A 25140-nucleotide genomic window follows, 5' to 3' on the forward strand; every position below is an offset into this window, starting at 1 on the left:
CTGAATTCTTATAACTTTGATTTTTAAAAAAAGATTTATTTATTTATTTGAAAGTCAGAGTTACATAGAGAGAGAGATCTTCTATCCCCTGGTTGACTCCCCAGATGGCCACAAGTGGCCAAGAGCTTCATCTAAATCTCCCATGTGGGTAGAAGGGGCCTAAACACTTGGGCCATCTTCTCTGCTGCTTTCCCCAGGCTATTAGCAGGGAGTGGGATTGGGAGTGGAGCAGCTTGGGACATGAACTGGCGCCCATGTGGGTGGCTGGCATTACAGGCTGTGGCTTTACCCAGCATGTCACAACACTGACCCTATAACTTTGATTTTACTGCCTTACTGTGTACCTCTGTGTTAAACTTCTTGATCACATGTGACAATAATGCAGTTAATACTAGTTTAAGGGAGAGAAACAAAAGAAGTGTTATTGGCCTACATAAGCAAGCCCACTAAAAAAAAGTTCATGCCATTGTCTTTCTGCATCAGTGTATGTGGTCCCAGGTAAAGGCTCTGATTCCATTATTCATTTCTGTGTGTTATGCTGTATGTTGTGCTGTTTGTCATTCTTGTACCAGTTATCATGTCAGTGTTACTTAAACTAGTCTAGTAATATGCCCACCCATGACAAGGGATTAGGGGCCAGGCAGAGAAGGAGAACAAGGTAACCTCACTAGGGCCAGGTGGAGTGGAGAACAGTTTCCCCAGTAGGAACCGGGTGCTGTTCATAGAACTGTGAAGGTGAAGTACAGGCAGGTGAGCTTTCGTTTTAAATCACAATCCATTTTTGACATTTTTCTATGTTGTGGTAAAAAAAAGACCTGGTAATATGATTCATTATAAAAACTACAGTTGTGAAGTACAGAGTAATTTAAGTGTCATTTGGCCTCTTTTTTGTTTTGTGTATTGTGGGCATATTTTCACCAAAATTGGAGTTAGAGCAGTGTTTTTGCTTTGTTTTGAGATAGGAAGAGTAAAAGGCAATGATTGTGACTTACACTCTTCCTGAGCTTTCTTTTTCTAAGAGTTTGCTTAGGAATTTGTCACGTGTACCTTTATGACCTTCTGCTTGCAGAAGAGAGAATCCATATTGAGAAATAGGTCACAGTGGTGCCTGCTATTGAGCAACTGATAATATTTTGAAGTTCCAAACATTTTTAAAGAATGAATTCAACTAAAACATGTGATTACATATGACCATTATTTTTAATTAAAGTATGACTTATTTGAGAAAAATATATTTAGGATGTTTGGTAGACAGCAAATAAAATTTTCATATCTGAATATTGAAAAGAAACAAGAGTAGGAGAAATGTCTTTGTGATTGTTTTGGCTATTCATTCCACACACAAGAGGGTTAATTACTAAGGCTTCATTTTATTGGGAACTTTAGAACTAATGCTCTTCGGGGATTTTTCCTTATAAGAATCAAAGTTAGGAATCTATGTATGTGTAGTGCTTAAAGCAGCTCTTTGAGTCAGAAAAAAATGCTTTCTTTTTTAGAATTTGTTCTTTTACTGATGTTTTTTGGCATGCTGGAAATCATGGCAGCTAGCAGCCTCTCTGTGCTGAGGACCACCTGGGGTGTTTGTGAATTATCTGCAGTGAGTGGTGGTGGGCGATATTATACACCCAAAATTGTGTGAGAAAGTTATTGCTAGGATGAATACTTAGAATTCTTTAATAGAGTTAGAGCAGTGTTGCAGAAGTTTGGGTAGCATATGTGAATTTAAATGTAATGAAATATGACCATTTTAAGGGAAAATAGCCCTATTATTTAGAATTGTCCTTAAAAAATCACAGAAAAAAAACCATTTGGTAGAATTTAATATCCCTTTTCTACATATCCTATTTAAAATCAGCTTATCTAATATAATGTATATCTTATATTTGTTCCTTTTCATATTGTTCATATTGTTTTTATTGTTTATTTTATTTTTTGCTTCAGGTCCAAAGTTTTCTGAGTTCCATTGATTACCCAAATTTAGATTTATCTGAACAAATATTCTTTCATTGCGTGTGACTGAAAATGTGATCATGTTAAGTCAGATAACTCCTTGTTACGCTCTGTAGTTTTTCTTTACGTGCTTAATGGTTCATGAAGTGTCACACACCCCATTGTGCTTTTCTTAATTGAGAAAGTATTACATTTATTTTCAACTAAAAGCAGTAAACATTAACTGAGCAATTATTGTTTGATAACATTGTACTGTATACTTTTTATATTAGATTGAGTTTTGAATATGTAGTATTACTATTCATTAAAAATGTTATTTTTGGTCTTGAATGGTCAGTTATTTTGCAAATATAGTCTCCTTCCCAGTACCATTTAGAAACTAAAAAAATATGGATATTTAAATCTGTCTTGGCTTATGTTAGCTGTAAGAAGTGCCCTTTTTGTTTTTCAAATTAGATGTTTGATCTTCAGAGCCTAATTTCTAGATACTTCCAAATTCAACATAAACCTCAAAAACACCACAGGTCCTAAATTATGACTTTATTTCCCAGTCATAATTATTTCTATGCTAGATTTTTATATTGGGTACATCTTAATTATAACTCTCCACTAAGTCATTCCATGTTCCCTTGAATGCCAGAAGTAGAAGGCTGTAACTATAATCATTGTGGCATTTTTCAGGCCATAATATGCCTGTAGCTCTGTCTTGCATGTCCCTTAATTTGCTATGGTAACACGTGTCCATTATGTAAACGTGTCAGTGACTTGCAGGTTCTCAAAATATGGTTCCATATGTTTCTTAAAATCTCTGAGAAAGGAGAAATCAAGTGAAGACGCTCAAAAAACTCAGACCTTCTGTATTCTCTCTGGTTATTTCTGCCTTGGATAGTTCCTTGACAGTCCTGTCCCTTTATCTGGTGAATATGAAGTAATTATAAGGACGTGGATGTGAGCCTGTAAGTGAGTGAGGTAGGAACCCTCCTTGTAACCAGTGTGATCTGGGGACACCTGTGCCTCTGACCTCCTGATGGTTCTCTACCTCCCACAATCCTTGGCAGGCCCGGATGCTGAGTGCGGGTGTGCTGCTTGTTATCTAGTATGGAGATCTGGCCTGTGGTGCAATCCTGCAGCCTGACCACATTGCACTAGACGTAGATGGAATGCTAATTAATTTGGAACACGCCTGGGTACCCAGGGTGAAACACCGCTCTGCTGCTTCATTCAAGTCGGGCTGCAGAGAACGGACGGCAGGGAGATCTGCTTTCATCTCCCGCCAAGCGTCTGCAGTCCTAGGAGGCCAGTAGGCAGCGAAGGCACAGCTGACTCAGGCCGCATCCGGGACTAAGAGCTGCTGACGTAAACAACCTTATCTTTTTTTTCCCCGACCCTTCTCTTTTGCCAGACGGAGAAGTTTCATGCAATCAGTGTTTGCAGAGTTCCCTGAGCTATGCAGAGAGTCTTCTGATGATGTGAACCGCACAAACAATGCATCAGAATTCCATACAACTAGTTAGAAGCAGCAGAAAATAAGTACTTATACTTTGTATGGTATGGATGTCATTATTCCATTAGTGGTTTAATTCCAAACAGCTCAGAAAAGGGGAAATCCTCGGATTTTTACTTCCTTATATTAATATAAGACAGTCCTTTTACTATACAATTTAAAGGAGATATTCAAGAAAAATATATCTTAAATAAGAGAATGCTTCAAGAAAGGACAGGATTTTTGTTAGAAATATTAAATATAAAAAAGGCTTTTTACTATGTATTTCACAATTTGGTACAAAATGCCAGAATGTAGAATTATATAAAATACGAGAACTTAAAATTTCATGTTAACCTCCCTTCTCAGTTTTCATCAGTTTATGAAAATAAGCAGTGGTATTGTGTTTACTCTGAGTTCTCTGCGGGACTTTCCTCCTGGAAGTTCACACCACTGTCTTTTCTTCCAGTCTGTGCCCTGTGAAAGCAGCTGTAGGTTAAAAGGCTCCTAGAGACCCTGTGGCTCACTAATGTGAGTATAAAGGGACAGAAGCTAAGATGAAGAACAGTAGAGAAATAGACTTGAGGAGGACACACAGGCAGACCTGATTTTCTGATGTTGGGGTCCCATCTTAGAAACGTTTTCCTTCCTCTGCATTGCTTGTTTTGCAAGTGACACACTGCCTGAATTTCCATGCATAGGGATTTTCATGGCTTAATAAGCATCATCTTGAGGTTACAGTACTATCTCGGTTGTCTGAAAGGTCACAGACTCACATCCACATGTCACAGGTTGAGTATCCATTATTGCTAGTGCCTGGAACCAGAGTGATTTGGATTCTTTTAAGATTTTAGAATATTTGCATATTCATAATGAGATAACTGGGCATCTGACTCGAGTCTATATTTGAAATTCGTTTATGTCTCATATATACACCGTAGGTCCATGATCTGATGGTAATTTTGTATAATCTCATATCTCTGTCTGCCTCTCAAATTTAAAACAATATCTGAGAGGCAGAAAGAGAGAGAGAGAGAGAGAAAGAGAGAGAAAGCTCCCATCTGCTGGTTCGCTCCTCAGATGCCTTCTGTGACTGACACTGGGCCAGGCTCAAGCCAGGAGCTAGTCCAAGTCTTGCATCTGGGTGACAAGAACTTAATTACTTGAGCCGTCACCTGGTCCCTCTGAGGATCTGCATTAGCAGGAAGTAGAATTGTGAGCTGGGGCTAAAATACAAACCCAGGTATTTGAATCCCTGTGGTGTGCAGATGTCTCAGCTGGCTTCTTAGCTGCTGGGCCATCCAGCTGCTCCTGTGTGATGTCACACGTGAAACAAAGTTTCACAGTATGGAATTTTCCACTTGCAGTATCATGCCAGCATTCAAAAAGTTTTGGATTTTTAAAATTTAGATTTGTGATGTCTGAATTAGGGATGCTCAGCCAGCAATATGCATGAGTTCATGAAATAATAATAGGTACACTGACATGGGATATTTGGGAGGTAAGACAAACCTAGATAGTGATTGTATTCAGAAAAAGAGCCTCTGTGTCCAGCAATCTGGGTGAGACAGTTGAGGGGGAGAGATTCAAAGATTAATCTGTATAAAAAATTTGCCCAAATTTGGCTCCCTTTTCTGAAAAATAGGAGGAGGGAGGGAGAGACAGGGGGATGCGAGGGTAGGAGAGAGGAGGAGAAGAGAGTAGAGATAGAGGAGAGATGGAGGAGAGAGAGAGCCAGGGAGAGAGAGAGAGAAGATCCAAAAACCTAGGTATCCCATGCCAAATGCCTTTGCTGTATTTAAGACTCAGGCTAGTTCTAGAATTTTAGAACCATGAAACCTAAGTGTTGTTGGCACAGTTAATTTAATAAAACAAGTGTTCTAAGGTCAAATAAAAAATGTAATTTTTTGTAAACACATTTTGTTTGTAGTTTTCTAGGTACTTGCTGTGTCCCTAAACCAGAGAGAGCTAGGGCTTCTGGGAGCTTGGTGTTGCAGTGTGGCCTCTGTTGTCTTCACGGTTCTGGATGATGCTGAGAAGTGGGAAGGGCAGTATTTTACCTGAAAAAAATAAATGTGAGGTGGAGGGCAGTAATTAAGTGAGACACCCAAGAAACAAGAAGAAGGGGCCCTAAGGATCTGGATTATCTGCTAAGTTACTAATTTACAGGATGGTTTAAAATTTTAATTTATCCAAAGCCAGTGGTGCTGGAAATTTTACAACAAACGTAAAAACCACAAAGATTAAAAATGAACGTTTAGTGACATACTTGTGAAGATAAGAGAGAATCCAGATTTTAGATTGTTTGGGTAGTACTAAAGGAGTTCAGTAAAAACAGGCTGATAAATTTTGCTGGTTGTTAATAGGTTTCATAATGGTGAGTCAGTCCATTACAAACCTGGGTTCCCTGGTAGGAAGAACAGGTGTTGGCCTCAACCAAACCTGAGAACATCTGGCTTACTATTTCTTGAAAGCTAATTTTTCTTGGGAATTTAAAGAATCTCTTGGTTTAGATTCCTCATGCATAAAATACTGATAAAAGTAATAACTGTTCATAAGACTTGTGAGAATTAACTGAAGAAATTCAGATAAAGTGCTTGGTACAGTTCCTGGAATAAGTACACAACAAATGATAATTGCGTTAGAAATTCTTTTGAGTTTTTGACTGTTGATATTAGTACTTTATTTACAAAGTTTGACTCTTTGTCATCCATATTAATGTTTGGGGATCTAAAGGTAGGGATTATATAATAATGCACATATTATTTTTCATTTGTAAGTACTCATCTTTCATACTAGTATTAATTTTTGAGTGAATAGATACTTCAGTGGTATGCTTTTTTCATGTGAGCATCAAGTTTCTTGTCTATTTTGTATTTTTATGTGTATGTGTGTGTTTATGTCCCAATATTTCAAATGATAAGATTTTGAACTTAGTATATATGGCTTAAAGTCCCAATTTTATTAATAGCATTTGATTTATCTGCAAATTTGGTTCAGGGTGCTCTCTCTGGTGTCACCTAGGGCTGATCTTTGTTCAAAAAGACTTTGTTTCTGTTGGGATATATTGAAGACACATGGAAACACCTAATTGTTGAAACTTGCTTGCCAGTTCCTCTGTTGTACAGATGATGGAAGTATAGAGAATGAGAGAGAGAATGTCTCAGTTATCATAGATGGAACATCTGATCCAATGCCCAGCCAATTAGTAACAGTATTTAATTTGGTATGAATGAACCAGAGGGTTTAGTAGAAGACTTGTCTTTCTTGTCCATTGTTTGGTGATGATATTTTAATATGTAATAGTCACATTTTGATATCTTTAATATTTTAACTTATACAGCTACTTCATGAAGCTAGATTGTGAACTATTTTTAATGGAATTGAGTTTTAAAAATTGATGGTGTAAGCTATTTCTTCAAACATCAAATTAATTTGATTTGCTAGTTGTTGCTTTATGTAGAATAGTAGATAATATATGGGAAAGCAAAATTTAGACAAATACTTATTTCTCTTTAAATGTTTATTTTCATCTAATTGAAAGGCATAGAGAGAAAGGGAGGGAAGCAGGGAGAGAGGGAGAAAGTGGGAGGGAGAGAGAGCGAGCGAGCGAGTGGGTTAGCCATCCATCTTTCATCTGCTAGTTCACTCCCCAAATGCCCACAGTAGCTGGGGCTGGGCCAGGCTGAAGCTAGGAGCCTGGAACTCCATCTTCATCTCCAATGGCAGGATCCCAAGCACTTGAGCCATCATTAGGTGCCACCCAGGCACATTAGGAGGAAGCTGAATCAGAATTAGAGGAGCTGGGACTCAAATCAGGCTCTCCGATATGGGATGTGGGCTCCCAAGTAGCAGCTTCACCCGTTGCATCACAGTGCTCACCCCTGTTTTCTGAAAGTACATAAACTCTCCTCTTGCTCTTCTCTCTCATCCTTCTCTTATTGTTTTTTTCATTTATAAATGGTTTTTGTGAGCTTGTTTCAAATTACAGGTTTCTGGATTTCCAATAATAATAATGATAATAAAATTTATTCAAAGACTTGATGCTTTTTTCACATAAACACACTTTAAATGACTTCTCTTAGTCCTAATGATTGTTGGTTTGCTGGTTAGATAGGCATTTTTAATATTTTATTCATTTATGCATTTGATTTAATTTTCTAAGACTTTTTGAGTTGTACTGCATGTACGAAACAATATATCAGGTACTGAAAGGCTTGTCTGATATTATAGATCCTATTTCTGTCCTTATAGAGTTTCTCTTTTACTGGATGAGGTAAGTTATGCACTCTAATAAGGCCCAAAGAGATTTAAGGTGGTGAACTTCTGAGGGGAGCAGGTAATGTTGTGGACGGCGTCAGATGGGGATGCCAGTTTTCTGGCTCATGGTTTCCACTGCTTGCCTTTCAACAGATCTGTTACTGGAGGCACCTTTTCATTCAAGTATATAGTTTCTTTGAAAAGCTACTGTATTAAAATAAATGCAAATATTAAACTCATGTAAGTGTTGTACAGTTTACTGGAGAATGTAATGAAGTTTAGTTATTCCTAATGTCTGCTTGATGTAACTTGATGCATTTAGTCTCAGACTCTGTTACAACAGCGTTGTAAATGGCTTCATCACCCAGAGCCTTATGTTTAAAGTCCTTACTTTACGTCCTTACAGGGGACGGAGAGGGTCTGGCTTCAGAACTGCAGGCCATCCACAGTTCTTGAAGGTGTTTCTTTAGCAACTAGGAGAGCTCCATAGCCGAATTGCTCATTCATCCTGCTACTGAAGCGTTTGTTCCTTTAGAAGTGTTTTGATGGATTAGACCACGTGAGAGGAGAAAGGCAACATATGAATACTGTCTGAAGTTTTCCTGAGGTCTGATTAAGTTATGGTCAACACTGGCAGGCTAGAGAAAACAGTTTACGAATTTCACAGAAGTCATTCTGGGATATATTCCCTGACACGAGCTTAAGAGCAACCTTCTGATTTAACCTTATTGTGAGAGATTCTTAAAAACTAATTCATTTAATAAATGAAGCCATCTTTAAAACTCTTAATTTTCCCTGTTACTTGAAACATGTTACAGTATGCTAATAAAGGTGTGACTAAAATAATAAAGAGATTGTAAACTGGAAGGTGCAGTCAGCTTCTGTAGTAGTCTCTGTTTTTATATTTTATTTAAAAAATTATTTCAGGGAGAATTGTGCACTGAGTTAGTTCCCACTTTGGGAACCCCACATCCCAAAGTGCCCTGGATGGAATCCTGCCTGGGGTGTGGTCCTGTCTGGGGTGGGGTCCTGCCTGGGGTGGGGTCCTGTCTGGGTGGGGCCCTGCCTGGGGTGGGGCCCTGCCTGGGGTGGGATCCTGCCTGGGGTGGGGTCCTGTCTGGGTGGGGCCCTGCCTGGGGTGGGGTCCTGCCTGGGTGGGGTCCTGCCTGGAGTGGGGTCCTGCTTTCATTCCTAGCTCTCTGCTAATGCCTGGGGGAGACAGCAGATGATGGCCCAAGTGCTTGGACCCTGCCACCCATGTGGGAGGTCCAGCTGGAGTTCCAAGCTGCTGACTTTGGCCTGGCCCAGCCCCAGCTGTTGCATGCATTTAGGGGGTGAAAGTCTGGGTAGAAGGTTCCTGCCACCCTCTTTCTCATCCTTTTCCCCTCTTGTCACTGTGGTTTTCAAGTAAATAAATAAAAATCAATCTTTAAAAAAATTTCCTTCATAACTGGTAGTAGGCAAAATACATTTGGGGCTTTTGTGTTTTCCATTGGCCTTTTGTTTTCATGGCTCATCCTCACTTTTATCCCAGAGGGGCCAAAGCTACAGTTATCTTGTGGTTAGTTGGAACCTTTGTGGCTCCCTGTGTTCTTAAAAACTCTTCTTTCCTTTTTTGTTCAGAGTGTTCTCAGCTGAATTATGTCAAAAATACTTAAAGGTGTTAGTAAGGTGTTAGTGATTAGAGAGATAACCCCTTCAAGAGGCCACACTGAGCTTTTTCTTTTTTTAAAATTATTTTACTTATTTGAATGAGTTACAGAGAGAGAAGTAGAGAGAGAGAGAGAGAGAGAGAGAGAGAGAGAGAGAGACTGAGATGTCTTCCATCCACTGTTTCACTGGCCAAATGGCTGCAATGGCTGGTGCTGAGCTGATCTGAAGCCAGGAGCCAGGAGCTTTTGCCGGATCTCCCATGTGGATGCAGGAGCCCAAGGACTTGGGCTTTCCTCTGCTGCGTTCCCAGGTGCATTAGCAGGGAGCTAGATTTGAAGTGGAGCAGCTGGGACTCGAACCAGCACCTATATGGGATGCTGGCATTGCAGGCCAGGGCTTTAAACCACTGCGCCAGAGCACCAGCCCTGAGGGCACATTGAGCTTTAACAGTGCTGTTCATTTGCTGGAAATGGGGTGAGTGTGGTTACAGTCGATAAAGTCACAGACCAAGAGGCTCTGTTTATGCTCAAAAAGGTCTTTGAGTGCCTATGGAATGTCTTTGGTAATTTCTGAGTTTAGATAGGTTTCATGCATATTTTTCACCCGTGAAATCCTACTGGATTTGTTTTCTAATCCCTGAAGCCTCAATCACAAAGTGAAACTTTGGTTTCATGGGAAGTAATCTAAAAAAGTGCAAATGATGGCCCCTTGGCAGAGCTGCGTATTTTGCAACCAGCGGGTTCATGATTCGACACTGTTGATTTTAGATGCTAAGAATTCACATTTCCACTGTGAGTAGGGAGAGCATTTCTACTTCCTGTAAACAGTTCTTCTTCCTGTTCTAGTTAGGGGCAGGGGATACTAGAAACCACTGTACATCATCTGCATTCAGCTTCTGTCCAGAAAGGAACATTGTGCAGAGATCATCTGGAACTTGTCTGACTCTGATAATGTGGTGCAGAGCAGTTCCAAAAATAAAGGCAGGATTGTTGTGTCCGTCAGGAGCAGCTTATTTCGTCATTGTTATTTTTCAGTTGTAGCCTCGTGCCTTGTATGGTGGTTTCTGTTTCTTGGAACGAGCTAAGAAGAGCCGATCTATTCTTGGGCTCTGGGAATGCTTCACTGCAGAGTCTGTGTTTTCGAGAATAATGTTTGGCTCATACAAGGAGTCTGTGTTCTGGAAGTGCAATGTTGGATGCATGTGAGGGGGATTAGCACCCATGGGAACTGCGCCTGAGAATCGGAATAGAAAACGCCAGTGTCAGATGAAGAAACGCTTCTTTATTGAGACTGTATTCAACTACAGAAAACACAATAATGCAGCATTATTAAACGGGAGGCCTTCTTTGCTCTCTTTCTGCCTGATGGGGAGGCTCGACTTGGACTTTATGGTTATCAGGAAATTTTAGTTTCATCCATACCCCAGGCAGCACTCCCTTTGCTTGTGTTTCCTTGGATCTGCTCTAATAAATAAGGATCCCACAGGACATCCTTAGAATAACCAGAGAGGCAGTGTGGATGTTCCCGAGAGCCTGGTAGCTGTATATGTAATAGTTCATAGATTTTTCTTGCCATGTGTTGAAGAAAGGAGAGGACTTCGGGATTATTAGTTATCTTACACTTAACATGTTATAATTTAGTTGTTTAGATTGATCTTCTGTATTTTTTTCTTTTTTAGATACTGGCTCAGTCATGTACCGAAATCCTGGAATTGCGTCCCTCAAGTGTCTGTGTAGGGGGTGAGTGTTTAGAATTTAAAAATATCATGTAAGAAATTGTATTTTTCCATAGCTAAAATATATGATTTGAAACTCATGTTGGAAGAAGAGTAGCAAAATTAACTTTTTTGGCATCTTTTTTTGTGTAAGAATTTTTAAATAATTCCTTGAAATATTTCTATTTTAAATTCAAATTTTTAAGATGGGAGTGTTATTTTAAATAATTGAGCATATTGTGTGACAGGCTTTTAGAATCTTCTGTACCCTTAGTTCACATGTGAGACCTTTCCTGTGACAAATACAATAAGAAATCCTTTTATCTGATTAGATAGTCAAGTATCTCTAGACTGTGAGCGCCCTGCTTTAATGCCCTGGCCGAGGCACAGCATCGCCCACGTCAGGCACTGAAGGAAGTGACTCCCTGGTGCGTGGCAGGAAGGAAGCAGGTGGCCAAACAGCTGTGCTAGAGCAGACTCAGGAGTTGGCACCTCTCAGCCTTCTTTGCCCAGAGAGAGTAGACTTCTTTCTGGACCATTTATATCTTCCTCAATCTGACCGAGAGTTCACTGTAACATGGTTTTCTTTGTAGAAATACGGAGGGGTGAGGGTTGGGCCCAACAGTTAAGTTGCCATTTGGGATGCACGGATCCCATATCAGAGTGCCTGGGTTAGAGTCTTGGCTCTGCTCCTGATTCCAGATTCTTGCCAATGTGCACTCCTGGAGGCAGCATGTGGTGGCTCAAGGACTTGGGCCCTGCCATCCACATGGGAGATCCAGACTGAATTCCTGGCCTAACTCCAGCCATTGTAGGCGTTTGGGGAGTGAACCAAGAGATGGGAAATTTCTTTCTGTTTATCTGTGTTTCTGTCTCTGCCTTCAATTAGAATGAAAGTAAGTAAATAAAAAAATTTTAGATGGTAATTCATTGTAGTTGGGGAGGAAATGAAATATGTTGTATTGTTGACCACAGAGCTTCCTACTCTGCTGGACCTAGACCTGGCCTTACATTTCCTTATTTATTTATTTTTTTAAAAGATTTGTTTGTGGCCAGTGCCGCGGCTCACTAGGCTAATCCTCTGCCTTGCGGTGCCGGCACACCGGGTTCTAGTCCCAGTCGGGGCACCGGATTCTGTCCCGGTTGCCTCTCTTCCAGGCCAGCTCTCTGCTATGGCCCAGGAGTGCAGTGGAGGATGGCCCAAGTCCTTGGGCCCTGCACCCGCATGGGAGACCAGGAGAAGCACCTGGCTCCTGGCTTCGGATCAGCGCGGTGCGCCGGCCGCAACGCGCCGGATATGGTGGCCATTGGAGGGTGAACCAACAGCAAAAAGGAAGACCTTTCTCTCTGTCTCTCTCTCACTGTCCACTCTGCCTGTCCAAAAAAAAAAAAAAAAAAAAAAAAAATTTGTTTGTTTATTTGAAAGGCAGAGTTATAGAGGGAGGAGAGAGAGGGAAATCTTCTACCTGCTGGTTCATTCCTCAGATGACTGAATGGCCAGGGTTTGGCCAGGCCAAAACCAGGAGCCAAGAGCGTCTTCCAGGTCTCCCATGTGGCTGTCAGTGGCCCAAGGACTTTGACCATCTTTTACTGCTTTCCCAGGTCATTAGTAGGATCTGGATTAAAACTGGAGCAGCCCGGACATGAACCAGTACCCAAATGGGGATGCCCGCATTGCAGGCAGTGGCTTAATCAGCTATATCACAATGCTGGCCCCTGGAGCAGATCTTTTTTTTTTTTTTTAATGATTTATTTATTTATTTGAAAGGCAGAGTTACAGATGGGCAGAGGGTAGAGATAGAGATAGAGATAGAGGGAGAAAGTCTTCCATCTGTTGGTTCACTCCCCAAACAACTATAACGGCTGGAGCGAGGCCAATCGTTGCCGAGAACTTCTTCCAGGTCTCCAGTGCTGGTGCAGGGACTCAAGGACTTGGGCTGTCTTACACTGTTTTCCCAGGCCATAGCGAAGAACTGGATTGGAAGTGGAGCAGCTGGGACTGAACCGGTGCTCATGTGGAATGCGGTGCCGCAGGCAGTGGCTTTATCCACTATGCTACGGTGCCGGTCCTGAAGCTGGTCTTAAACTCTGCATTTTACAGACCTCTTAGTAATTAATCATTGATCTGTTTAACAGAAACAGTGTATCCAGACATCCCAGAGCATGGATGAACACATTTCTAAAGATAGTAAGGAAAGACAAATGGGAAAATAATATGAAAATGATAGTATTTATTGTTCCTATTATGTTCTGGCTTCATATTGGGCCCTTTGCATTTGTCATTTGTTTTAAATTAAAAAATTATTTTGGGGGCCAGGATTGTGGTATAGTGGCTATAACTGCTGCTTGCAATGCTGATATACCATGTGGGTGCTAGTTCATGTCCAGGGTGTTCTATTTCCAATCCAGCTCCCTGCCAATGGCCTGGGAAAAAAATACTTGGCCTCTGCTACCCCTGTGGGAGACCTGGCAGAGCCTAAGGCCCTAGCTTCAGCCTGGCCCAACACTGGCTGTTGTGGCCATCTGGGGAGTGACCCAGCGGATGAAGATCTATCTGCCTCTGTCTTTCCTTCTCTCTCTTTGAAGCTTTGTCTTTCAAATAAAATGAGTAATCCAAAAAACATAAAAGAGAGAGAAAGAAAAAGAGAAAAAAAACCCTTCCATTTGCTGGTTCACTGTCCAGATGCCCACAATAGCTGGATATGTGGAACTAGTGCAAAGCTTGGAGTTCATTCTGGGTCTGCCTCATGGATGTCAGGGACATGTGTGCTTGAAGCCATCATCTGCTGCCTCCTGGGATGCACATTAATAAGAGGGTAGAGATGGGAGTGGACCGGACTCCAGCCAGGCACTGCAGCTGCAATATCTGAGAGTGGAAAACAACAACGTGGTTTCTTTCCTGTTGATATTTTTCTAAGGAGAGAATTTGGGGACATTTGATGGGACTCTCTGGAAATTACTGTGAGCCTTCAGTTCTAATACCCTGAGTCCTGTTGGAAAACGCTTGGTCTAGAAAATAAAATAATGCATCTCTATGTGACAGTGGGGAGTCCCTTCACTGCATTTACGTAGATGTCTAAGAAAGGAAGCACAGTTGGAAATACAGAACTAGATCCTCCTGTTGTTAATGGATTGAACAGGATGAAGGAATTCATTTTGTGTACTGTGATTTATTCCTTTCAAGTTGTCTTTTTTCTATAAAGCAGTGACTAAAATGTCTCTTTTCTCTTTACTTCTAGAGGAATTTCAGATTGTTTTGAATGGGAGAGGATTCTCGTTGGGCAGTCGGAATGGCAGTGTGCTCTGTACCTACTCTGTGAATGAGACATATACAAAGAGTGAGTCCCAGTGATCTCAGTGTTTGCTTCAGTGCCTGCACAGTGTTTGGCACCAACTGCTTTTTTCTCCAGCTAAAACCAGCTGTGTTGTATTTTTTATTCAAAGAAGAAAGAAATGAAGTCTCAATAACATAACTATTTGTGGTTATTTTATAATTATTAAAATGGCAACATTTATTCATAAATATTGTTTTAAGTAAGCCTCATTATTCAGATAATATTTTGAGACTGAAAGGATAAAATGACTTGCTGTGGTGCCACCATTAACAGTAATATTAGGCAGAGCTCATATTGAAACTCAATTTTCCTGACTGTTTTTTATATATGGTACCATTGACTGATTTAACTACCTCTTTCTCCAGACTTTTTTCTTCCTACTCTTGCCTTGAAATCTAATTATCTTGAGTAGTTCCTACTGCTTGATCTCTTTCATCGTTGCTTTTAAAAAACTCAATTTCCCAGTAATTTGTGAGTCAGTTTCTTGAAGGACAGGGTTTTTTTTGCCTTACAGATTTTTTTTTTTTGTATCACCAATGACCACCCAGTACATTGTCTGTTGAAAATAATCGTATTTGGGCTGGCGCCGTGGCTCACTAGGCTAATCCTCTGCCTGCGGCGCCAGTACCCTGGGTTCTAGTCCTGGTTGGGGTACTGGATTCTGTCCTGGTTGCTCCTCTTTCAGTCCAGCTCTCTGCTGTGGCCCAGGAAGGCAGTGGAGGATGGCCCAAGTGCTTGGGCCCTGCACCCACGTGGGAGACAAGGAGGAAGCACCTGGCTCCTGGTTTCAGATCGGCAGCGTGCTGGCCATGGTGGTCATTTGAGGGGTGAACCACTGGAAGGAAGACCTTTCTCTCTGTCTCTCTCTCTCTCACTGTCCACTCTGTCTGTCAAAAAAAAAAAAAAAATTATATTTATAGAATTGGAGTTTATTTTCCCTGGTCTCAACTTTCAGAAAAGCTTAAATGAATCTAAGTTTTCCGAGTATTTTGGGTCTCTATAAAGTTCCTCATTAATGATTGTGTTGGTTTATAATTCTATAAATGCTAGTAGAGTTCTTTTATTGAAAAATTCAACTATGATTTTACTGATTATCTAATGGTGTGAAACAGTCTAATTAGCACAGCTCTGGCCACACAGAAACTGTTCAATATGTGTTTGTTCAATTAAAGTGATGAAGATCTCAGTATGGTCAGTGTCACAATTAGTTACTGTCTTTCCTATTAAGATCACCATTTCAATAAGGCAAAACAATAATATTTGTAACAAATGCTCTTCATAGTAGGTTTTACTGTTATGTAGGACAAAATAAATTTATTTTTATTTAGTATTTGTATTCTAAATGTTGATTTTTCAGAACTCTTTCTGGTTACATATTTGAGTTAAATATATGAATATTTTATGCTTAGCTACATAAGATTAAGCTTATTAAATCCTCAAATAGAGTCAGAGTTGTATTTTCATTTCTTACATTCTGGGATGATACATTTTATGATAGTACTTTTTTGAATATTTCTAGTCTTGTTCACTTTTCTCATAGGTTATTAAAATTCCAAGGACAATTTTAGTACTTTGCTGTATGAAATATACTTATTTATTGTAGACACAACTGTTTTATAAATTCATGAGCTAAGTTTGTTTTCCTTTAGAAATTCATCTTCCTTTCTCCATCTTTTCTAAATTCTACCTACAAAATAAACATATATGCAAATATATATATCCCATCACTTTTCTTCTCCTCCTTCTTCAGATTTTTTTGTGCTAAGATACCCAACATTCAACCCTTGAAATCTGACTGAGGGATGCTCTTCATAGTGCCAGTGAAACTATGTGAGTTACCTAAAACTCTTATTAACCCAGTGGCATTTTATCTTGCAGGTGTAAAGCCAGTAAGTGTGCAGCTCAATTCTATGCTTTGTCCTGCACCCGTCCTGACTAAAGCTGGAGAGTAAGTACCTCCCTGCTGTTCAGGTCAGCAGCCTTGAATCACCGATTGTGCCCCCCCCCCCCCCCCCCCCCCGTTTTCTCGGCTGCAGATCTCCTCGGCTGTCCTTTCCAAGTATGTCCAGAGTTCACTCTCGTGCTGCTGCCATCCTGAGCCCCGCTGCTGTCACTGCTCGCTGGGCCTGTCTGTCTTGCCCTTGGCAAGAGTCATTTTGGGAAAGCAGAGCAGCCCCTTTGCTCCGTTCAGAGTCCAAGTGCAGCCTCTGCGAGGGTCTGCAGGACGTGGCCCCGCCCTGCCTCCCAGACCTCCTCTGCTGTTTGTTCTCCGTTGACTCAGTCACTCTGGCCTCCTTGCATTCCTTTCCCTGGTCAGCAGCTTACTCGCACTTCAGCTCTTCTACCTCTGCTCTCTCCGCTTTGAATCCTCTTTCCTTCTTGGCTTGCTCCCTTGCCTTCTCTGTAAGCCCTTTTGTAGGTACTCTGTTTTTTTATTTACTTGAAAAGCAGAGTTATAGAAAGAGAGAGAGCGAGTGAGCCTGGAGTTTCTTCATGGTCTCCTACATAAATGCAGGGTTCCAAACACTTGGACCATCTTCTGCTACTTTCCCAGGTGCGTTAGCAGGGAGCTAGATTGGAAGCAGAGCAGCTGGGACTAGAACTGGCACCCATATAGGATGCCGACACCATAGGCAGAGGCCTAGCCTGCTGTGTCACAATGCTGGCCTCATGTTATTCTATCTAATCAAACAGTCTTCTCTCCATTTTGGGTCTGTAACTCCTGTTCCCTTTGCAGGTTTTAATTTTTCTCATCAGCACTTCCTTCTTTATTATTGTTTATCTCCTTTCTGCCAGGATGCATTTTGTCTATCTTATTTCTTGTGTCTCTAACACCTAACAATGCCTCAAGCTTAGTAGATTCAATGAATATTTTAGATGAAAGCAAGTTAATTTTTCTCAAATATTTTGGCTTATCAATTATTATAAAGAGATAATAGGGCCATTTAATTGCTGGAGGTGGGAGTCTATGTTGGGTAGGGGAAAATAGGTCAGAATTCTGTTTTGGGGGTAGGCATGCCATTTAAAAGAGCAGAATACATCATTGGATTTTAAATAATGGTGACTGGCTAAGGAAGGCAGCTTGCTTCTTTCCCAAGGTAGTTACAAAACTCGGTGTGCCTGTTCTGTTCCAGGCATTGAATTTGTTGCCTCTAGAATTTGCCTTTGGGCATAGTCTCCTTTTGCGTAGAACACCATAGAGATTGCTATAGTGTTTAAAATCTCAATAACAGAATAAATATTGGACATGAGAAGTAACCATTTGTTTGGCTTTTGACATTCATATTTTGCCTATGAGCAAACAGAGTGTTTCCGGATTGATATCTGCCAAACAGGGTTACTCTTTTGCGTTCTCTCCCCGACTTTGTCTTTTGGATCAAGCACATGCAGCCACCGACTGAAATCGGTTGAAGGTTTCCTTTGTGAATGGATTGGGTATTTGGGGACATCATTATTTGTTCTGCCTAGCTTGTTGCAGGCAGTTTGGGCCTTTCCTTTGCCTTGGATTTTCTTCAGATACTTTTGTAGGTAACAAGCTCTCTTATGAGATTGAATTAAAATCAATATAAGTGGAACAGTGTAGCCTCCTAAGGTGACTGATGCTTAATATGTTTGCCTAATTAGCTTTTGGCTAAGGATTCAAGCCCGTTAAGTAGCTAGTTAGTCTATGTTTCAAATAAACACATCTGGCCCAACAATGAAGGAAGGCTTTTCCTGTGTGAGGGTGACAGATGTGGTGATGGTTCCCCCTATTCTCTCACTTAAATAATTAACAAGGCGCTGGTGAAGTAACCCTACACAGACAGCCTCAAAGCCAGATGCGTGGTCTCAGAGCTGACTCCATGGGCATGTGCCTCATCTCATTAGCCTGCTCTGCCGTTCCGTTTCCATCATTACGTATATTCTGAATTCATTTTGCTTGAGGATTATTCTTTCAAACACTTAAGGCTTTTGGATTTTGGTTTAAAAGAGGGTTCACATGAAGATATTTACTTACTGGTGAGGACTAAGAAGGTAGGGAAGTAGCTAACACATGGGCATGCATTTAGAAATTGATGTTATGAAGTAAACAGATATATGTGGCAAATCCCATCCAGGGATGGCATTGTTGAGGATGGTAGGAAGTCTTTTAAGGAATTTCTTTGAGAAAATTCTGTTTAGGTAAATTCTTTATTTGAAGTTTAAGGCTTTCAGGCTCTGAGGAACAAATTCTTAGTATTTACACAGAAACAAATGAGTGGTAGTAGTGAGGTTGTTCTTTTCTACTTTCATTGGACACAATTTACTGTTAAAATGCCATATGACTAAACACATTGTGCTACCAAGAAAAATCTGTAGATTACTTAGGAGTTTATTTCTGCCAGTGGTTCGTTTGTACCAAAATGCCTCACTTACTCATGGGATGATCTCTTTAAAGTTCTGTGGGTGCTACCTCACGGTTTAATGTGCAGGTGTCACAAATCCTTACAATATAGGCTGATTCTCTGACTCCTGTTTTGTGAGACAGCAACAATAGCACAGCTGCTCTGTAATAGTTGAGATCTCAAACCTGTAATTTGGCAAGAAGAACGGAACGAATTGGGTAAATATACATAAACACATTGTGAAGAAAGAAAAACAGAACAGAATGAACCAGAGCCTTATCCTACAGCTTGTTTGATAGCGATGATTTAAGGAGGCATATGGTATAGCTAAATGTGCTTTCAAAAACATTGGCCACAGTCTTCTGGCAAATATGAAATAAATATCTAAATCAGATGAAAGTGATAGTATTAGTTCTCCTAGAAGGCAGTGTGGGAAGACACTGACAGAGTGTTTTGAGTCAGAACTCTGGGACATTCAGTGCACGTGGAGGATTTCAGACATCAGATGCAGAAGGATCATGGAGCTAAACAACACGGGCAGCGGTGGGGTTAGGGGCTGGCCTGCTGATGCAATCTCTTTATTTTCCTCAACACTGTGGCTTTTTCAGTGTGAAGCCTAATCTATTTTGGCTGGAATAGAATCAATTAATTCCATTTCTCTTTCTTGGTTGAGTAATTTCTGCCTTGATGACAGCCTGTCTTTCCCAAAGGACACCTACGGGTGTGCACGGATGTACGTCTATGCAGTCTGTAATTGGCATTTTGTTAGTTCCTTACTTATTGATTCTTCTGACTCGTGTCTTCTGCAGATGACATAACCACAGCTATATTATTTCTTTCGTTTCTTGTGAAAAATGAGAATTTTTAAAAATATAATGGCTATGAAGATGTTAGTTACGCTTTTATTTTGAATATGAATATAGGAATTTTGGTGAGTTGGGGAAAGGCTGAGAATCCTCTATGTTCTTCTACGTTTGTTTCAGTTAGATGCATATATTGAGTTGTCCTATAAAGAAATTATTTAATTCATGAATCTTTTAACCACTTTAAAGAAAGTATCCTTGACGAAACAGTAATTTATATATATACCATAACCAGAAATAGAATCTTTACAAAACTGTTCACTAATGTGAAATGCTATTTTTAACTTAACATCTTTATTGCGAGTAAAGTTTTAACAAATTCTGCAGAATATTTAATAGTAGCGCTTGATTTCAAAATATCTTAAGTCACCATGATTTTAATAACTTCTTGAGTAGTTGCCAATTTAATTTTCAGTATGTGCAAATTGGAGGTAAATTATTTATCCCTTTCAGCAAATGTCTTTTACAATTTTATTTAACTTCTTCATTCTTTTTAATGGATCATAAAATGGCAGCCTTTTATTGGATATACATAAAGTCTGAAGTAAATGAATACTTAGCAAATAGGTTACTGTGGATCGAAAAGTCAACCATGTTTCAAGGAGTTTGAAATTTCTCAGATCAGAGTAACTCTGACATATGGCTGCTCTCCTGTTTTGGAACAGTCATGCATCTTCAAACATTAAATTAAAGTATTGTGACTGTTAGTACTGATTGAATTTTACTACTCAATTATACATCACAATATAATTTAATACTTTCTCTTGTGGAATCAATTTAGTACACTTGTACTTAGCTCTATCACTACTAATTGAGTACCAGTGGATGTAAAAATGCACTTCAAAGAGCTTTTCTATATTTAAAGATTTCTTTTATTCATCTACTTTGAAAAAACATTCTAAAGTTGGAATAAAGAGTGGATTAAGATATTTTCAGGAAATATTGAACAGTGAAGAACTAACTTATAGAGTGGGAGATTAAAAGCATTGTCAGTTCTCAGCTCTGTCTTTTTGACCTCCGTACACCATCAGCGCTGGGGCCTTACTTTCTGTCTCAGAAAAAGGCCTTCCCTTGTATTCTGTGATTTTGTATTTTCACCTTGGCTGTTGTTTTTCCCGCAGGTATCACTTAAAGCTCTTCATCTTCTTGCAGTTCCTTAGTTATGAATTTTCACTGAGGTTGGATTCCTGATCCATAAACTCATCTTCTACAAAGGTTTCCTTTTCTAGTTGATGAGCTTCACATTTTTCCTTAGCTTAATCCTCTGTCCAAATGTCTTCTATACTAATGTCTGCTCAGTCACTAGGCTTTCCCACAGGCACCTTAAACTTGGAGGTCACAAATTAAATTGATGTTCTTCTGTTCAGGCTTGCTTCTTCTCCTGCATTTCCTGGGAACTGGGTGATATGTGAATGTAGTGAAAAAACAGGAGGAATGATACCAAGCTCATATCAATAAAAAGAAATTTAAATATGAGGCCATAAAATAAGTGTAAAAGAGTAAAGTAGAGAAAGTGTTTTTGCTTGCAGAGGGGTTCAATAATTGGACAAGCTGCATTTTTTTAAGATTGATTTATTTACATGAAAGAATTACAGAGAAAGAAGGAGAGACAGAGAGAGCCCGTCTGTCTGCTGATTCACTTTCCAAGTGGCCAAAATGGCTAGGGCTGAGCCAGGCTGAAGTCAGGAGCCAGGAGCTTGGAGCTTCACGGGGTCTCCCATGTGGGTAGTAGGGGCCCAAGCACTTGAACCAGCTTCCACTACTTTCCCAGATATGTTAGGGACTGGATTGGAAGTGGAGCAGCCAGGACTTGAACCAACACCCATATGAGATGCTGGTGTTGCAGGTGGCTGCTTTACCTGCTACAGCAGAATGCTGGCCCCAACAAGTTACCTTTTTTAAGATGAAGGTTTTTTTTTTTTTTTTTTTTTTGAAATGGAGATAATACTAGTGCCTACCTCCATGGGCTGTTGTGAGAATTAAATGAGAATATGAGATAATTTGTCTCCTAGTAAGAAATCAGTAAGTGCCTGTAATTATTAGTGTCATGGATAGTAATGTTTTGATTTTGCTGCTATCACTTTCAGGGAGGGCGAGTTTTGTTTAATTGAGTCCATATGTCAAAAGAACCATCCAGTGGCTTTCCATATCTGTGGAGACTTAGGTATATTTGACAGTAGCCACATTATATTAGACTGAAATCTGAGGATAACAGTTATTTTGGTTGGCTATAAGATCTTGTTAGCATGCATTTTTATTTCAGGAAGGAGTGAACTTTGTTTTAAAATTGTATCTTGTGTTTTTATTCCATTTTAGTGAGCGCTAGAAATTGTGAATATTTCTTGCATTATAGAACTGTTTGTTTCGAGTAAATTCAAAATACCAGATTATGAATGTCGGTCAGTATCTACTGATCTCTTAAAGTTGCATGTGATTACCTGTGACAGTCATATGTCATCAGGAATCAAAATAATATTATCCCCAAATGAAAATAGTCTGTGTCATATGATTCCTGGAACATCATAAAGTAGGGAAATTAGGAACTAGGGAAGATTATTTTTGGATTCAGTTATGCTTAGTCATTAAAACAAAACAAAACAAAACAAGTCCTGCAGAGTTAGCAGTTATGTTTAAATTTCTTTCTTAAGTAGGCCACTTGACATTCTGTGTTGGGATAGTGGCAGAATTTCAGTTAATTTCATGTAAACACCCCAAATTCTTGTTGTTTACTGAACCCAGCTAAACTTTTGTTAAACAACATGCCTTGAAGTGAATATTTTTCATGAAATATTTATAATAGGAGTATTTCTGGGTTTTGAAAAGAAGGTAGACTTGAACTTCCCCAGTATTATCTTTTCCTGGTCCCTATATTAATCCACAATAAAAGCCACATTGAGAAAAGAAGCACATTATGGCCTTTCACCATTTCATCACATGGTCTGATGGAAAGAGTTCAAAATTAGAATCATAGCTTTACTACTTTGGGCAAGGCAGTTAACATTTGTGGGCCTCCGCATCTGTAAGGTTGAAGAACCACTATTTCAAGGGCTGATGTGAAGATTAAATGACAAAATGATGATAAATTGCCTAGGACTGCATCTAGTACATCACAAGGACTAAATACTACTTCTCATCTCCCCTCTGTGGCCTCATTATTGAAAATTCATTGACTTGCGATTGCTTCTGTCTTATCTTGTTCATAACTAATAGCATTTAGCATTGAAAGGCATTGAGAAGAAATCTTCTAAATATAATAAAATTCTACTAATTTAGCATGAAGTTTCTGGCTTGGAGTTTAAAATATTTTATGATAATTGGAGCTTGATGCTTTAAGAGGCATACTATTGAATATAAACCATATTAAAAAAATGATGTCTACTACTCTCTGTTTTTATTGAATGGACAGCTTTGGTTTGTTGGCAAGCTGATAATTGTATGCACTAAACTTGGTGAACTATTTTAGAAAAGAGCTGTTTCCTTATATACTTTAAAACTCACTTATCATTTTTCCCTTTGATATCATGTTATAGCTTTTATTTTATTTTTCATTTTTTAAAAGACTTATTTTATTTATTGGAAAGAAAGAGTTACAGAAAAGATAGGGAAAGAGTGAGTGAGTGAGTGAGAGAGAGAGAGATCTTTCATCTGTTGGTTCACTCCCCAGATGGATGCAAAGGCCAGTGCTGGGCCAGACTAGAGCCAGAAGCCAGGATCTACTTTTTTTTTATTTTTATTTTTTGGACAGGCAGAGTGGAAAGTGAGAGAGAGAGAGAGAGACAGAGAGAAAGGTCTTCCTTTTGCCGCTGGTTCACCCTCCAGTGGCTACCACGGCCAGCGCGCTGCGCGGATCCGAAGCCAGGAGCCAGGATGTTCTTCTGGGTCTCCCACGTGGGTTCAGGGGCCCAAGAACTTGGGCCATCTTCTGCTGCTTTCCCGGGCCATAGCAGAGAGCTAGACAGGAAGTAGAGCAGCCAGGTCTCAAACCGGCGATTGGACCATCTTCTACTGCTTTCCCAGGCCATAGCAGAGAGCTGGATCTGAAGAGTAACAGCCGGGACTATAACTGGCGCCATTGGGGATGCTGGCATTTCAGGCCAGGGCTTTAACCTGCTGTGCCACAGCACCAGCCCCATGTTAGAGCTTTTAAAAACAAAAGACTTACCAATTCTGTTTTGATTCCAAATAATTAATTGCTCGAATCTGAATTAATGAAATTTTAATTATTGTAACTTGTTTACAGTATGTTTTAAAAATGATAGCTGTATTTTAACCATGATATTTCTTACCTAGGGACAAAAATGATCCTCTCTTTTTTCTATTGTTTATCAGGATATTTTATTATCTTGGGACTGTCGGCAACAATGCTTGTGCACACATCTCTTTTTCTTTCATTCATTTTCTCTTTCATTTGCAGTTTCCATATGTTTCATTCATCCTTGAATGATTCATTACTTCCAATTTATTTTGTTCTTAAACAATAATCTTGTGATAATAATATCTATAAACAGGGAAAAATAAGGTAAACAGGTCCAAGGATTTCCCCCCTTAACACTTTTTGTGGAACCTGAAACAATCTCACCATTTCTGTGAATTAAGGAATTTCTTAGTATTCCTATTAATGTAATGATTGTAAAGGGAACAGTTAGGTCACTTAGGGAGTTACCTTTAGCTAATGAGCAGGGAAAAGAAGTGAGGAACCCAAGAGCTGGGGTAGCTGATCAAAAGCTGTGACCTTTATGCAATATGTTTTCTGGCTGGTTTTGAATTATACAAGGAAATAAAAATCACCCACAGTCCTTTAGTTTGTTAATTATTGTTTCTTCATTTTCTTTCAGAACTCTTGATGTGTCAGTGAGCTTTAATGGAGGAAAATCTGTCATCTCAAGCTCATTAGTAATCACAGCCACAGAATGTGTAAGTAAAAAATTTGTGTAAAGTTAATTTTTGAAAATAATCCTATCCAGAAATCATCTATGGAGTCTTTGTGTTGTTCCATATCACAATAAAGAAGCTATAATCAATAACTTTTGAGACCATTACAAGGGAAAATTTATATGGAGTTTATTTAAAGTTGTATTTTGAATATGTGTTTCCTCTGTAATGTGTGTTGCAATTTTTTGGCTTTGTGGGTGTTGCAATTTTTGTAGGTTTTCTGGTCCCTGAGGATGTGGTTGGTTGAGGTTGCAACTTTCTGGTATGTTGTTTGTCAGTGGTTAGCTCACTGAAATTGCTTTCTTTCTTGTTCCTTAATCTTATTTTGCACCTCCGGCTATGTTTATCACTTCTTTCCTGCAGGCAAGGAGCAGACGTTTGCTCCTGTTCTACAGCCATGCACTGCCTCCTTGCATACAGCTGCTGGGTTAAAAGGCACAGCTGTAAATTAGAAGCTGGATGCTTTAAGGAAGTCCTCCTAGGTCTCACTAGTTGTCTGGAGAGCTCTTTCTGTGACTCCAGGTAGTTTAACAATAAGGTGATTTTTGGAAACAGTAACATTGGTTGTAGGAGATAAGGTAGAATG

General features: G+C 39.7%; 1 protein-coding gene across 2 annotated transcripts in view; it reads left to right on the forward strand.

Annotated features, from left to right (window-relative positions):
- The window catches only part of ANTXR2 (ANTXR cell adhesion molecule 2), a 153925-nt gene that overhangs the window by 26286 nt on the left and 102499 nt on the right, over window positions 1–25140 (forward strand). For both annotated transcript variants that reach the window (XM_017347476.3, XM_002716994.5), the window contains exons 8-11: window positions 11025–11085; window positions 14300–14398; window positions 16274–16343; window positions 24458–24536. In XM_017347476.3, the coding sequence (XP_017202965.2) occupies window positions 11025–11085; window positions 14300–14398; window positions 16274–16343; window positions 24458–24536 (309 nt within the window). The remainder of the gene's footprint in view (window positions 1–11024; window positions 11086–14299; window positions 14399–16273; window positions 16344–24457; window positions 24537–25140) is intronic.

This window comes from Oryctolagus cuniculus, chromosome 8, assembly GCF_964237555.1.
Source record: "Oryctolagus cuniculus chromosome 8, mOryCun1.1, whole genome shotgun sequence".
Classification (NCBI taxonomy): Eukaryota; Metazoa; Chordata; class Mammalia; order Lagomorpha; family Leporidae; genus Oryctolagus; species Oryctolagus cuniculus.